General features: G+C 38.9%; 1 protein-coding gene across 1 annotated transcript in view; it reads right to left on the reverse strand.

The window, feature by feature from the left end:
• The window catches only part of LOC122830575 (CUGBP Elav-like family member 3), a 31,755-nt gene that overhangs the window by 1,928 nt on the left and 12,671 nt on the right, over positions 1-17,156 (reverse strand). Inside the window, exons 5-14 of the mRNA XM_044116007.1 lie at positions 7,976-8,024; positions 7,444-7,572; positions 7,259-7,338; positions 6,280-6,435; positions 5,758-5,902; positions 4,525-4,671; positions 4,371-4,436; positions 3,183-3,287; positions 2,918-3,061; positions 2,564-2,727 (exon numbers count right to left, since the gene is read on the reverse strand). Coding sequence (XP_043971942.1) covers positions 2,600-2,727; positions 2,918-3,061; positions 3,183-3,287; positions 4,371-4,436; positions 4,525-4,671; positions 5,758-5,902; positions 6,280-6,435; positions 7,259-7,338; positions 7,444-7,572; positions 7,976-8,024 — 1,149 coding nt within the window. The 3' untranslated portion in view covers positions 2,564-2,599. The remainder of the gene's footprint in view (positions 1-2,563; positions 2,728-2,917; positions 3,062-3,182; positions 3,288-4,370; positions 4,437-4,524; positions 4,672-5,757; positions 5,903-6,279; positions 6,436-7,258; positions 7,339-7,443; positions 7,573-7,975; positions 8,025-17,156) is intronic.

The raw sequence follows: 17,156 nt of genomic DNA on the forward strand, positions 1-17,156 counted from the left end.
TTTGATTGTCACATTTTCTGACGTTACAGCCACAAACCTTATTTTTTACTAGGATGTCATGTGGCAGATCAACACCAAATAGTGAACATTTGTGTTATTTTTCACAAAAAAAAACATCTGAAAAAGTGTGGTGAGCATCTCTATCTTTATACTTATATACACTAGACATATGCTATTCTCTGCAATAATTTAGAAGTATGTCTCCACCAGATTTGCACTAGGTCTGGACTTTGTTTGGTCATCCAAACACATGAATATGCACTGATTTAAACCATCTTAACTTGGACTGCATTTGCCCCGGTCTCAAGCCTTTTGTTGCCTTTATCTGTTTTTTCCCCCCCAGGACTGACCTTTAATTAGCTTCATCCATCTTCCAATAAACTCTGACCAGCTTCCCTGCCCCTGCTGAGACATGACGCTGTCCTAGTGATCGCTTAGGTAGGATGATGTGCAGTGTTCGTTTCTTTTACAAATCATACCAATGGTTAGTTTTAAACATTGCATCTGTGCAATGTTTAGATCATAGATTAAAACATTCTCTCTAAGTTGTTCAAAACAGTTTTAAAACAACCCGCAACTTTACCCCTAACCTGTCTGTTGTGTTTCTCAGACTTCAAGTGCCCTTTGTTCACTAATCTTTTCTAAGAAAACTGTGAGGCCTCCACAGAACATCTGGATTTACAGGAGACTTAAATTACAGACAGGCGGAGTCAATTAACTAACTGGAACAAAGCATCGGGTTCCACTGGACTTTGTTTTAGGGGTATCAGAGTTAAAAGAAATTTGATATAATTGAAAGTCCCACTTTTCAAATTTTTATTTGTAAAGATTTTTTTTTAGAAACTATATATTGTTTCCCTTCCTCTTCATAATTAAGCACTACATTGTGTTTTGGGTTGCAATGTGGTAAATTGTGTAAGATGTCTGAGTATTTGGTTACTTTTGCAAGGCATACTGCATGTTACACAAAGTTTAAAAATAAAAATAAGAGAAAATCCTTTTGATGCCTCCACACTCTGATCTGACAGCAGCCATGTTGAAGTTTTTAACTCTCTTAAATAAGTAAAAAAAAAAAAAAAAAACTCTCCCAGAATTCCTATATTTGAAGGCTGTTCTCCAATGAGCAAGAGGCACTTGTTCTTCCACCTTGACACCATCATACCCTTCACCCCAAAACACAAGTCACAAGGAGTAGTATAAGGAGGTTGAGATGAAAGAAGCAGATCAACATATGAAGGAGAGAGAAAATGTGGAGAAGAAGATAAGAGAGACAGAAAAAGAGCAGGAGCAGTGATAAAAGATGTAAAGAAGTCTCAGAGAAAAATGGAGGAGCAGGAAAACTAAAGTGCAGCATCACAGTGTAAAAGTCACAATCCAAGATTATGAACTCAGCCTATCAGAGTACAGCTCAACAAAATGCATGCTCGCCCATGAATACAGAGCACTACAGCCAGCAAAAAGAGAACTTGATCTAATTCTTCTTGTTTATATATATCCCATGCGTCGGATCAGTTTGCAGCCACATTTTGGAGTTTTGCATACCATAAACATGTCATGTCCTCTTGTCCATCATGGCCTGCCATTTTATGCTGCAACATCCTAAAACATGTATTTTTCCCCCATCAAAGCATCATTCTTGTTCCCTGTGTTGTTGCTGTGCTTGTCTCCACCAGTTTGTTGTGGAAAACTATGGACACCTCAACGCAGAAGGCAATGCAACGAACATTATTCAGTCCTGCATTACACACTAACAGTGTAACACAGAAACATATGCACACATAGATGTCCACGCTCACTATTTTACCCAAACCATTTGTTCAAATAATAATAATAATAATGACACCAAACAGAACACTACAGAAACTGATCAAAAACAAAGCTGCAAAAAAATAACAAGCTTTGCTACAGAATTTATCAGATAGATTACAATAAAGTGATTAAGTGTATCAAATATCCAATCAGATCAGTTGAATCAGTTGAGTGCAGTCCTGGCTATAGATAGTTATTGATCAGTATGTGCACAGGTCAATACAAAATAAAGTCACAATGCACCAAACACAGTCTGTGATCACTACAGCAACAGGACATGCAGGTCAACGCATGGCTGGTTGCTCGAGGTGACAGAACCAACACAGGCAATAAAATCGCCACAGCAACCCAAACACAGGCCAACCAATCAACTTACAACAATGTGAGAGGAAGGGGGGATCAGGGCTTTATCGGTCACTAGGCAACCATTGCCATAGCGATGGGGTCCTCGTGAAATATGATTGGACGGGAGGATCTTGGGTGAGGTAAGTTGCCGTTTCGGGAAAAGATCAAAACAGCAGGGAAGAAATAAGATTGTGAAAGAAAATAAAAAAATGAAAACAATATCTCATTATTTTTACGTTTCTTGACACAGGGTGCTTTCAGGAGTAACCCAATGCAAATTTACTGCAATGTCAAGCTTTTTTCCTGTTAAATATTTACCAACAGTTAGCTTTTTACTGTCATTATTCTGTTCCTGAAGTATAGTGCAGGTCATCTTATTTCACCTTTTATCGCCTCACCACCACCTCACCTCTCCGTATCTGTTCGTTCTTCTCTCTGCTGTCACTCAGTATGGGCGGTTGGCATCTTTGGGCCTTTTGAGCTGAACTTTGAGTCTTTTCATGCCAATCTGAAAGCCATTCATCGCCTGGATAGCAGCCTGAGCGCTGGCAGGGTTGTCAAAACTCACAAATCCTAAAAAAAGAGATAAATAACATTCATGATAGAGCTATCTTTACTCTAACCTTAGTTTAGATGCAGACATCGACAGTATCTTATCCCCCAGAAGGCCAGCCTTCGTGTTTTTTTCACTTGTCCTTCCCTCGCTCTAGTAAACATGCTCTCCCCCTTCCCTCCCTGCTCCCCCACCCTGTGTGTGTCTCACCAAAACATTTGCTCTGGTTGGTAGCTCGGTCCACGAACACTTTAGCCGATATGACATTGCCAAAGGGCAGGAACATCTGCAGCATCTCAGAGTCACTGAACTCCTGTGGCAGGTGGTAGATGAAGATGTTACACCCCTCTGGACCTGACACAGACACACACGTAGGACGAAGACTCATAAATTACCCCACGCTTTCAGAAAACAACTCTAAACACCCTCACTATCAAAAGGGGTGTGGCCCCAGCAAGACAGGAAGTCACATCACCTTCTCTTTGCTGCTGTTGCTGGGGCTGCTGGTGTTGCTGAGCAACCAGTGTCGGCTGCTGGGGAAACGGCTGCCCAACCAATCCATAGGCAGCAGGGTACGCCGCTATTGGAAGAGAGGCAGTGGCATTAACATCTTATTGGGTAACAACAACAGGTGGCAACACGAGAGTGCCCAATAGAGACATTTCCTTTGAGCTGAGGGGTTCCCTGTTGAAGGTGAAATCTATTAACTTCAGAGCGGAGCAAGTCTAAAGAACAAATACACTGTTGATCCCAATCTGGTTTGCACACATTGCATCATCGCTGCAATCCCTGGTTATAAACATCATCTATAAATCGAGTCTTTTGTGAACTCAGATAAATCATAAAATCAATTACCCTTGAAGATGTTTCACCCTTGACAACCAGACTAAGGAGACATTGCTTGAATGTTCTTCATTTAATCTCCTGTATGAACCATCGCTTTGAGCAGATGGGTGCATTACTTCATGTGCATGACCAGATTCCCAAATGTATGTGTAATATCCATCCATCCATTGTCTACACAGGCTTATCCTTGTAAGGTCACAGGAGTTGGTGCCTATCTCCAGCGATTACTGGGCGATAGGATGGGTTTGCTCTGTTCATCACAGGGCAATACAGATAGGAAAGGAGAAGCACTCCTACATGAACACAGTCATAGAAAAAGGCAATTTAGGATAACCAATACACCCATTTTGGGAGGAAGTCAGAGTACCTGGAAACAACACATCCATGCTTCTCTCCAGGTTATTGGTTTCATCCCACAGTTCAAAAATATGCATTTATAATTGGTTAACTGATGTTTCTAAACTTGAACCTTAGGTATAAGTGTGAGCATGCATGGTTGTTTGTCCTGTCTGCAAAATCAATTATCAAATCAATTTACCACTCAGCCCTAAACTGTATTTAATGAGATGAATTTGGACTCCATCTGATTGAATGAAATAAATAAGGAATCAACCAAACTGAATGAAAAGAGCTGCTATAAAAAGAATGGACTTAGGATGGTTCAGTTTGAAAGCAAAGACTTTGAGGTAAACTGACCTGAAATAATGAATTTGGGATCAATTGGGTTGGATTAATTAATTGGATTGTGTGTAATTGGCCTTTTTCCCTTTATAAAGTTCTTTGAGAAAGAATTTCACAAATCTATGCTAATGCAAACCTGTGTAGTGCTGCATGCCTGCGTAGGCTTGCTGAAGAGGGTCCAAAGCTGCAGCTGGACTCTGGGCTGGAATAAAAACAATAAGAGCAGCGGAGATTAAGAATCCAACCAACATGATATTCTACAGATCTATACTCTTCCTTTATCAAGGTACCTTGGTATGTGTGAACTCCATTGGTGTACAGCGTTTCTGTTTGCTGTCCATTGGTGGGAGCTGGCACGGTGCTGTAACCATTCACTCCTAATGCTGGCGGGATAGCTGACACAGGTGTTGCTGCGATAGTTGGTGGAGTGTTTGTACCTGCAGATATAGTTTACACCAAAACAGTCACTTCCTAGTTAAGAAGTACATGTACAATGTACTTCTTACAATGTTTTGATATTTACAGGGCTTGTACACTTTTCCCATAGCAAAATTCATTTAATTTCAAGCATTTTCAAGTTTCCAAACTTTCCAATACCACTCTTTGGAGATAAAAACAATACAACTGAACAAAAAATAAATGCTGTTTTAATTCACCATTATCTATCATTTATCACTGTTATTAATAATGTGATGGTATTCAATATTCTACATCAGGGACAAAGTAAGCTAAAATATAGAAAAATTGTATGTTTTAAAATGTCTCTCACACATTTTTGCACCTGACTAAACTGAGCCCAAAACAAAAATTTAACAAAGAAATCCATCAATTTCACTAACTTTGTTCAGTGTATAAATATAAGGTGATAAATAAATCATTGAGACATAAGGAATAATAAATATTTGTTACATTAAAACAATCAAAAATTGTTGTCAAGGTAAATGACCTTCTTGCTTAAATTAAATGCCTAAACACAATATACAAAGTAAAAAAAAATCTCTAAAAAATGTTCTCACTAAGTTTACTGGCTTTTAGCCAATAGAAATAATTTAGGAAAATGTCTAGACAAAAGAAATTTCATCTGATTTATCTTTGGACAGTGAGGAAAAAAAAATCTTATTAGGTCTATGAAAACATCTGATTTCATCTGTAAATATAATTTTACAAATTTATGCTTTGAATCAAGCAACTTTAAAGCAAAATTGTGCAGTTGAAAGTATAAAACACTTTCAAGGAATTTTAAATCAAGCACTTTCCAAACCCTCAAAACACTTAGTTGAAATTCAAGAATATTCAAGGATTTCAAGGATATCTATTCTGCTGAACCTCTGCAGGATGGAAAGATTGGAGACTTTAAATCTTTACATGCAGCAACACTGACTTTCCTTGTGATAGGGTGAAGAGTTCACACCCTCCAATCCATAATCAAAATGTTTCTTTATAGTTTGGTTCAATGAAAACAAACTCTCACCCTTAATTTAAGGTATTTATGGAGTATGAAGAGTGTGCATGAGGGGAATTACCCGAGGACGGTGTGATGGGTGTAATGGGTGTTGCGATGATTCCGTTGGCATTGAGTGCCGCCATCTGCTGCATCTGTACAGCAGCAACTGTTGCGACAGGAGACAAGTACGCTGACTGGGCAACCAGGGCCTGCTGTTGGACAAGCTGTAGACGAGGGAGAAAGAGGATGGAGGAGAGCAAGGGGGTTAAATTGATATGGGAAAAAGAGAAAGAGAGAGAAAAGAAGATGAAAAATGGGAGGAAGAGCCAAGGAGAGGGAGTGATGGAGGAACAGATGAATAGAGATCTAATTACAAGGCCATTATGTCCCAAGTCAGTGGGTTAATGGTTGTGTGTTGCGGGAAGGCTAATGCCAGATGACGTATGTTCTGTTGTCTATGTAATAACATTAGCTCCAATTAGACCACTGATAGCCTCTTCAAACTTATTACATCCTTTCATAAGACCAGCACTGCCCTTGCAAACTTGGTGTGTAGCAAATGTGAGAGCCGTACAGTTGGCTTTTATGTGTCTGTGCTTGCCTGTGCGTTGACCGCCTGCGTGTAGGCATTGTAGGCAGGAAAGTTGAGGGTCATGGGGCTGAAGATGCCAAGTTGAGAGGCCACCTGCTGCATCCTCCTCAGCCCCCGCTCCTTCTCCGTGTCAGCAAACTTTACCACCAGACTGGACGACGCTCCCTGTGGAAGGAGAGATACAGTTTACAGTGCTCTCTAAAAGTATTCATTCACATTTTCTCATTGGACCACTGAAAATTTCAGTGTGTTGTAGTGAATTTTATGTGACAGATTAACTCATGGTGGTTGATGTAACACCTGGTGCTCAAGAATATTTGCAAATAAAAATGTGGAAAATGTACCAAGTATCTGTTACCAGTCCTTTTTATTCTAAATTGCTATATAAAAAACTATTGTTTTCACCTAGAAAATAGTCTCTATGAGTGTAATTTTATCTCAGTTTAATAGCAGCTGTTCAATGAACGCTTCTGACCAGAAAGGTCAGGGATAAAGTTCACCACTGTGAAACATGGTGGTGGCAACATCATGCTGTTGTGATATTTCTTCAGCAAGTACAGGGAAACTGAAGGTACAAACTTGTTATGGATATTTGTGGCTTGATTTACAGGTTACTTCCATCCAACCTGACTGAGTTTGCGCTACTTTGTAAAGAAAAACATTTTGTTTCCAGCTGTGCAAAGCTAATTGAGAAATTCCTCATAAAGAGTTGCAGCTGTAATTGCAGTGTCAATTGCCATAGCATTTTCTGTAAAATCAATCTAATCTGTGGAAATCCATCCAAATCACAATTATGTACTGTTTCCAAAAAATTTGTCACTTAAAAATATGTAAAATACAACAAAGTTTAATGTATCAACATTTTAAAAGGGTATTAAAACTTTTTCAAGGACGGAATCCAAACCTTTACTCAAATTAATCACATAGATTTGAATGTTGAATGTCTTTATGTTTTTAAATCATTAGTCATTGTATGCATGGAGCTTACAGGCATTGTGCGGCTCCCATGCAGGCTGCTGATTGCAGCTTGGGCTTCGGCATGACCCTGGAATTTCACAAAGGCGCACCCTGCACAACAAAAACAAACAGTTATCAAATTAGTAATCAATGCTACAGCAAATAAAGTTATTTGTATTATATTTTCCTTGAACAGTTCAACCTTATGCAATTTACCTTTGCTTGTGCCATCTGGTCCTCTCAAAACAGTGCACTCCTCTATGCTGCCAAAGGGCTCAAACAGCCTTCTGACATCCTCATCACTCTGCTGCTTCCCCAGCATGCCCACAAACAACTTCCTGTCCTCTGAGACACCAGGGATGTGCAGGAGAAAGGAAAACAAAAAGACATAAAATCAATTTATTTGCCCCCAAACTGGTAACATATTTTCTCATAACATGAAGGTTGAAGCTATAGAGGGAAATATACTATTTTCGTCCATCAGGGAGCAGTGTTGACCACTGAGACTGGTAATTGGAAAAGTGAGGCACTAGTGTGAATGTCAGTGTAAAAGTACGGGTATTTAGTAAAAATCATGCCCAGCATAAAATCTTCTAACATCTATTAAAGATGATCTGAGGTTAATATTTTAAACACACCACAAAATTCACAAAAAATAAAATATACAACAGACTCATTGAGATGGCTGAGTTTATAGTTAGGGAAGACATTTTGAAAATGTCCTCACAAAAGGAGAAAGACGACTCACCTCCTCGGCCTTCACTGTCAGCTGGTTTAACTTGGATCGGCCGATTCATCTAAAGCACAAACAAAAGAAAACATCGGCAAAGCAGGTCAACATTAAATGCCTTTCAGTCACACTCAATTCAACTCCACAAAAAATACTTTACTGTCTGGTGAGATGTATGCTATCCTTTAATCAATAAATTTACTCCAATGATTGATTTATGATGGTAGGTTTTGGTGAGAAGTTCAGTATTCAAAAGAATTGTCACTAAATTAGGAACATTTTGAAAACTATCAACAGAGGCAAAACTTCAGATCTTGAGCATCAGACTTAAATTTAAAATGAAATGAGGACCCTTAATATTATAAAAGATAGGGCAGACCCATTTTTTAAAGTTATTTGTATACCATAGTTAGGTTAGGAGTAGAGATGCACTCTAAAAGCTTTTCTCCTCCAAAACTTTTAATTTTGAGGTCTGACCTGCATAGCTGTGATTTAAACTTTTATAAAAACACATCAATCAGAAAAAAACTCTGCTATATGTTCTTGAATAAAGTCAGTCATTTAAAATCTAACAGGAAATGTAGGAATTATAAGACTAATTAAAGTAATGACAACAGTCAGGGTCTATTCATGCATTTTTGTTACTCAAGTATCAAGATTATGGTGAGTTAAGTAGGAATCAACCTTTTCATAATTCATGATTCCAGTTTCTTTCTGGATTGACCCGACAACTCCAATTTAGACAGAAAGCATTTTTTCCATTTTAAGAATTGTAACAAGATTATCCTCATTTATGCATCAAAAATATGTTCCTGACCTTTATGTGGCTTTTATTCAAGTCAAAATGGTGCTTTGAAGTAGATGCTGTTAGGTGATGCTTGTCTGGATTGAAAATGGTGGGAGTTATTAGTTTTGATATGTTTAATAAATTGACTTAAAAAATGTTTTGTTTTTTTTCCCCAGTATTTGATCTTTGGACTGAGGGAAAATAGGTCAATTGGCTGACTGAACTGGTGCTTCTCTAGTTAGCAGGTGACATTTGCTTCAAGACTCAAACATAAACAGTCTTTGATTTGTCCCACATACACACACTCAGACCGGGGGATTGAGAAGTGGCGAGATTAAGAATGCAGGCAAGCTGATCTGGATTACCTAAAAAGTAGGGATTAGATGAGGGACAAGAGAAGGCAGAGACACAGGCAAGAGGAGAAATGAGACGGGGCAGGCGTGGGCGAGAGGGGGAGATAATGTTGTTCAGTGAAATGACAAGTGTGTAAAGGGAACGGGCACAGTCAACTGAAAATAAAAGGATAGGAAAAAAACAACTCAGAGGGAGAAGCCTGGGGGACCCCGACTCACATCGACCGCTAGAAAGGGCAGGTGGAAGGCTAAAAGGAACCCCGGGGAATAAATGGAAAAAGAAGTATTACATGGAAAGTGCGAAAGCGAAAGGCTGAGAGTGGAGAGATGAAAGCAGAGCCTGCCCCTGAGAGAGGATTCAAAAAGAATAGAAAGAGAAAGAGGAGCAGGCAGGCGGACGGGGCGTGATTCAGTCGTGACTCGCTCTGTCTAAAAAAAATCTCACGACTACCAAGATCCTCTGCCAAGAGTGCTGATGCATTTTCCCAAACCCACATTGCAAAAACATCCCTCCCATTCATATCGTCTGTACCTTTGGCTAACACAAACAAAAAGACAGAAAAAAAACTACAAAAAAAAAAACAAAAAAATGCGCACACACAGTGCTTAGTCATAGGTAGGAGAAAGAGGGATGGGCTGGAGGAGCAGAGCTGCAGAATAATGGTGGCAAAAAGAGGACAGACATGGAACAAGGAAGAAGAAGCGAGGTAGATCCAGAGGAGGAGCGGAGGAGAGACAGGACTCAACAAAGAACTGTGGAGTCGACTCTCCAGGAGGGATGACATAACTTCTTTTCTTTTTATTTGAATTCTTATAAATCTTGCTGGAGTTTGAGCGAATGTGTGGACTGGAAGAAAAGGATGGAAGTTGTAGAGGAAAGGAGATGAGAAGGAGGAAGAATGGCTCGGCGTCCCAGTGGGGTGTTAAGGCAATGTAATGATGCTGGTAATTGAGGAGAGGGCAGAGCAGAGAAAGACAGATCCATGCATTTGATTAATCAGCTCTTAGCTGTCACCACAAAACTATCGATCTAGGGCAAGGCCATCCCACACACACACACACACACACACACACACACACACGACAAAACATCATCACAAGCAGATGAAAACACACCTCCAAACACACATCTTTTCACAAGACACACTTACAAATTAGGAGCGAATCATAGATATATATTTCTTTAACTCTAGCACCTTTACTGGAGGAATCCATCCATCCATCCATCCTATTCTGGTCCTAATGTTATTGCTGTCCATCCAAGTTGCCATCCATCAGCTCATTGATCAGTCCCATCTTGTACATTGATTTGGGCTTCCTTTGTAGAGAGGCCTGATAGCTACAAGATTTGTGTCCACCAACCTTCTCTCTAACCTTGGATCAATCCATCACCTCTTCAATTTCTTCCTCCATTAAGCCTTGTCCTTGTGCACATAAAATGGGCTAAACAGAAAACCCCCGCCACTTCCAGTGGAATCACAGCTTATCGATTAGTGTATATACACAGATATGCAGATCCCCTTCCTAAAAAGTATCCCCACAACATAATTCTGCCACCTTCAAACATTGGGATACGGCTTTCTAATCAACTCTGCTTCAACCTTCTCCACAACTCCCTCCCTGTCCTCCCTGCTGGTGTTTGTTTCTGAATGTCCCCTAACAAATCTCTGAGAAATTCACAGAAAAATTAGATTAGAACTAAGATTAAATTACACACAAGTGGGCTAAGTTGGCGATTTTTGAAGTCAATTGATTATACTGGATTTTACTGACAGTATTAAAGAAAGCTGAATTTCAATGCAAGCCACATTTTAAATTTTTTTTCCTTGCAAAACATTCTGACAGCAATGTATAATTTGTTTCCCACTTCACTATTATGTGCAACGTTGTGCAGGTTTATCACAGAAAATCCCAACAAAATAGACTGAAGTGTGTGGTTGTTACATGACAAAATGCTAAAGGGTTGAGTCGGGGGAATTAATACTTTTGCAAGGCTCTGTATGTGAGCATTTTGACATTACAATCTTAAGCATATCATATGCATTTCCGTGATTAACTTGCTTGGAAAAAACGAGCAGGAGAAACTAAAGACATGAAGAGAAGCAGCAGGTGAGACGTGCAGACTGCCTCTTCAGAGACATCACAATGGGATCGGAAAATTCTCATGGCAACCAGCTTGTTGTCATGGCAATCATATGACGGCACACTGAGTAGGTAAACAAGGATGCTGGTTGCCAAGGGCGACTGCTGTGCTCTTTGGGTAAACAAAGAATTAGTGCCAGAGGATGCTTTAGTCGCTTTGTACTGCCCTCTAAATTGTCTCTACAATGAATTTACTCTCTGGATACTAACATAAAAACCAGGAATATGAGCACCAAGTATGAGCAAAAATGTTAGAGATGAAAGAAATGTACATTGAAGAGAATAATGAAGAAGGTGACAGAGGCCAAATATGGAAATAAGTATGTGGCAAATCTATACTGTGCTGATTAAAATTCCCTTGAGCCTGGTTAGGCAGTCAAACTGTACTCCAGTTTGTCTTTGTCTCTCTCCTTTACACAAGAACAGCCACACACTTCTTTCATGTCAAATTATCCTCTAATTACTCACGTTCCAAATAAGACTTAATTAACAGCAACCATCTGCAAACGTGTACATGTAAAGAGGAGCCAGGACTCGCGCTGGAGTGCAGTTTGATCTATCCGGCTGTATGCTAAGAAGCTTTCCAAGTTCCTGTGTCTCTGAGGAAAGTGAACTTGCATGTGAGGCGATGCATGTGGGCATATATGTGATGCTGCATGAACACACACACACACCGAGTGAAAGCCCGGCTTCCACTCATGCACTCCTGACCAAAGCCTGCATGCAAACACAAGCCCATTTACACGCTGTGGTGTCAACAGAAATACTATAGACACACAGTGCATGTCCCTTATCTATGCAAACACACACACACACACCCACGCACACACACACACACACACACACACACAGTTTTACGAAACAGTTTTACGGTACGCCTTTCCAGTGTCTCACAGCACCCGACCTTTTGCTCACACAGAAACAAACACATTCTACACACTTACAGTTAATCTTACTCCCTGCAGTAATGCGGAGAGGATTGTACCAGGATTAGAGGATATTAAATCCTTGGATTATCCAATCAAATCGTATTTTGCCCCCTCCCCCACCCACGCAAAATCAGTGGAACAAACCATCCACCACGATAAGGGGGGAAGTGGTAGGAAAAAGAAACTGTACAGACATAAATCAAAGCTACAGCTTTATTTTGTATTTGATTCTCTTTTGCCATCAAAACTATTTCTGCACAACAGGAAGAAATTTTTCATGGAACACTTAAAAAAAAAACAAGACAACATACATTCATGTGAGTATGCATCCATGTGAAATGCTCTCTTGAATCCTCTGTAAACGCATATGTTCACACCTCCTCATTCCCCTTTTACTCTCCCTTGGGACGCTTCAACCTAACAATTTCAGAAGTCCATTTTCCAAAATGCCCAAGGAATGAAAACTATTTTTATCCCCACTCCACAATCTCGCATTATTTCTGCCTCTCCTTGACTCCATGGTTCCCTGCTTTCCGCATCGAGATTCATAATCCTCCATATTCTGCTTTCGATGGCAGTATCTCAGCTTTCTTTTCCTACAACATCTCTTTTTTAATCTTCAATGTTTGTCTAATTATTCTTAGAAACTCACCAACAGCGTGTTGCAATGATGATAAAACAGAGTAAAAACTAAAAAAATTGACCGTTTTTAAGTTTATCCTTAGGTACAAACAGAGGCCCACAAAAAAAAAAAAAAAAAAAAAAATATATATATATATATATATATATATATATATATATATATATATATATATATATATATATATATATATATATATATATATATATTTTACAGACCAAAAGTTTGGACAGACTTTCTAATTGAATTCAATGAGAAGGTGTGTCCAAACCTTTGGTCTGTCATATTTTATGCTTCAAAAATAAAATATTCCCTTAATCAAAAAGGGAACATTGGTTGCATTTACTACCCACCTATGCTGAGAAACGATTCATAACAGGTTGAATCCAGCATATCTTGAAACATAAATGCAGCTTTTATTGATGCTGCGTCTGCACACTTCCAGTTGTAGCAGAACCAAATAATTAGCAGCTGAAGCACACAATCAGCATTTTAATCAGAATTATTGAATAACATACAAGTATAATGATTTTAGCTAAAAGAAATCAGCTTCATGTAACTGATTTCAATCCAGTTTATTTCTATAGAAACAGGATCAGCTTTATTGACTGACATTTTGTGCACAAAGAAAGAATTTGCTTTTGGTTTTCAGGCGTTCACCGGGTATAAACATAAAGTATTAATATATAAACTTTAGAGGAAATAACATAAGGATAAAGAAACTGTGTGTGCATGTATTTGCAGCCATTTTTTCTAAATTTGTAGAAAGAAAAACAGGACTGTTGTCACACTGCAAATATGTTATTTTTGTTTCACAGTAATCGCTGAATACTCTGGCTTTAATGGGCTTAAAATGTTCTTCAGGAAAAAAAACATTTAGCACAAAACTGAAGGCATACAGCTCCAAATTACAAAAAAATGTCATCACAACACACGCTACAATTTGTCCAATTCTCTTTTAGCTATAAAGACCTTTAGATCTAATCACACATATCTCACTTTGAAGATCTCTACATCATCCAACAAAACAAGTATATAACATACAATAACTACTGCCAGAACTGGACACTATATAAATATAGACCAGGGTCATATTTTGTGACTATGAAAACTTAACATGTCTATACAGCAAGAAAACAATATTCATGTAATATCCTTTTATGACGATCAAACTGACTTTGTCGCTCTCATTTAGAGCGACATAAAATCATTAAAATGTGAGAAACAGGGAGGGAGCGTTAAGGTGGAACAGAAGCACAGCTCCACCCCTCCATGCCATCATCCCTATTTAGAACCACGTTAGGCTTTGCATCCCTCAGGTTTCCTAGCAACCTGGCATCTGGCCCGACTCTGTTGCCTAGTGACGCAGGTCTGCAACCATAATACAGGCTCCTGGTACCTCGTTCCCCTCCCCTCTTCTCCCCCTTCTTCTGTCTCTAATTCCTTTCTTCACACCTGAAAGGTCTGCCCTCCATCTCCTCCGTTCAGTAAGTTATCTGGCAGAAACCCTTCACCAGCAACATATTCCCTTTCCTCTCACTGTGTTTTTCTCCTCATTTGCCTGCACAATAATAACATCAAACCATGTGTAAAGCAGCGCTAGCCACCGTGTTGATCCCTTGAATATTACGCTGTTTTCGTCAAGCCCAACGAGAACATTCAGCATGCAGCAGCGGAGCACTCACTGAAATTTGATCCTGTGGATTTAGTTCAACATAATCCAACAGCACTATAGCGGATAACTGTTAGACCTATGCACTTGGACCTTCTCTCTATTTTCGGGAGTGTAAGTCCTTTGGGAAATGAGCTGGTGAATTAAAAAGGCCGTTCAAAGCCATACAGATTCACGGCTGCAGAAATCTCACATTCACTGAGATTACGTCCAATCCGGAGCCTGACACATTTATGAAAGCTCGGATAGTTATGGTGTAGGCGGGAATCCAGAAAATAAAAGACTGATATCCAAATGGATTTATGCTCTAACACGGTCACATTTAACACGCTGGTTTTTAACTTTAACATTTCATGAATGGATACATAGAAATATGTATTCGTGTCATAAAATGAGGTCAGTGCAACCTTAAGTGGACAAAAAAATTAGATATATTACATTGTGCCATTTACTAATCATAGTAGATTACAGGATAAATGCCTTCTCTCTTAAGTAGGCTTTAAAAGTAGAAGAAATGAAGTCAGTTTTTAGGAATAAATACAAAGTTTCTTATTAATTCAATGGTAAATGTGATATTTGCAAGATGGTATCAAAATTGATAGTTTTTATAAAATGGAGTAAAGAATAACATCTGAAAAACAAAGACTTTTCCACACCCCAACATGAAATGTATACGGTATAAGAGTTGATTACTGCTCTTAATCAATCTAAAAGAATTATAAGACAGTCTATGCAATAAGAAATATTACATGGAAAAACTGAATGGTTACCAATCATCCAAGTAGGGGAAGTCCTAACTAGTTTAGGGGAAGTCGTAACAAGTTTAATGAGTTTGTAAAAAGCTCCATTTCTCTGTGGTCAGGGTGAAAGAGCTCAGTGTTTAGACAACCAGTTATGGTTTGATAAGAGTCACCTCCCAGGTGCAGATAAAGTCCTGGCATCCCATTTCTCTGCCTAATCAGACACACACACACACTGAGACTTACAGGCATACACTCCCCTTTGACAGATGTCTCTCTTTAAATTGACAGAAGTCTGCCTTACTCCCTCCCACCCCTTCCAGCATTCAGAGAAAAGCCTTTCTTCTATTGCACCACCCGCCTGTCCCTTCCTCCACACTCATTACAGAAAACTTTTGTCCTGTTTCCTCCTTTCTGCCCCGACCTCCTCTACTCCGCCCCTGTCTCACCCTGCCCCCTCCTTGTCTGTACGTCCCTTTTCATAAAGAACCTCTTCAGGGCCCTCCTCTACGTCTCCTAGTCCCCATTTCATTCATGTAAATTCACACGTTCATTCAGGCGCCTCGTATGGATCTGTTCTATATGTCCACATAATGAAATATGGCCCATATAACCTGAAGACGGTTTATGCCATGGACATTATATTTGAGATTTTTCTGAGAAAGCGGTAAAGTTTATACTCATAATCAGCAATTAGAATAAAACAGAACTGACCCTTCCCGCATGTTGCTGTGACCTGCTGGTCAGCTGGCTAATAAAAAATTAGTCTACTACACCTTATAAGAAAGAGAGTGGTGGTTGTTCAGAAACATTTTTGGTTGAGAAAACTGAGAGTGGCATTAAAAAAAAAAATAAATAATAATAATAATAATAATAATAATAATAATAATAATAATAATAATAATTTAAAAAATGTTATTTAAAAATAAAAAAAAATAATTTTGGAAAAATAAAATTTTTCAATTTAATTTTTATTAAATTTCCAAATTAATTGTCATATTTTTTAGGACTACAGTTGCTGAGCTGGATGCAGTATGTTTTTATGCAGATGATTGCTTGAGCAGGAAGCAGAATATAATCTTGGTTTACTTCTTTATTGAATAAAAAGCTGACTATGTATCTCAATCAATTGCTAACAATATCAATCATCTTCATTAGTTGGAATGATTATTGCTTTTCTGTTCTGAACAAAATATGGCTAGTGATCAAAGCCTAATCTCTATGCAAATATCAAAGAGAGTGTACTGGTCGAGTTTACTGATGTTAATTTGGTTCCTCGCAAACATAAAAAAATGCACAGATAAAGGAGGCCTCTTTTCACTTTCAGCAGTAGCTCTGTGTGAGATATTTGTTATTTTACACAACCAAATCCAATATCTGAAAAACACAAACTACGCTCTCTGTGTTTTCACTATTCCACAAAGTGTCAAAAATAAGACAGAATGATGAATGTTAATTGCAACTAAGCAGCATTTTTTTTCCTCTGTGTGTACATGGAAAACAGAGCCTGCAGAAGCTGGCTGCATTTGTAAAACAGATGGTGTTGGAAATGGACACAGTTTAGTTTAAGGCTACTTTAGAGCTCGGTTTATGAGACACACAGTTTGGCAGAGAACATTCAGGGCAACCTGCTAGTCCAAACAAACATAATTATCAAAGCAGCTAATCGCTTACATTGTCCTATAGGTGTGTGTTTCTGTTTTCTTATTTGCTGGCTCATTTGGACCATTTTCTGGTATAATCACTGACCTTGATCTGCAAGCGAGTGTGTGCGTGTGTGTCGGAGGCCTTAAAGAGGCAGGCTCTCTCCAGGGTCAGGCTTTTATGAGGCTATGATTAGATTCTGCCTCAATTTTGTGGTGAAATATGAGGCAGGCGCTCTTTCTCTCCGCATGTTGCATGCATAAATGTACCCACATATGGACCCACACATTTA

This window comes from Gambusia affinis, linkage group LG05, assembly GCF_019740435.1.
Source record: "Gambusia affinis linkage group LG05, SWU_Gaff_1.0, whole genome shotgun sequence".
NCBI classification, from domain to species: domain Eukaryota; kingdom Metazoa; phylum Chordata; class Actinopteri; order Cyprinodontiformes; family Poeciliidae; genus Gambusia; species Gambusia affinis.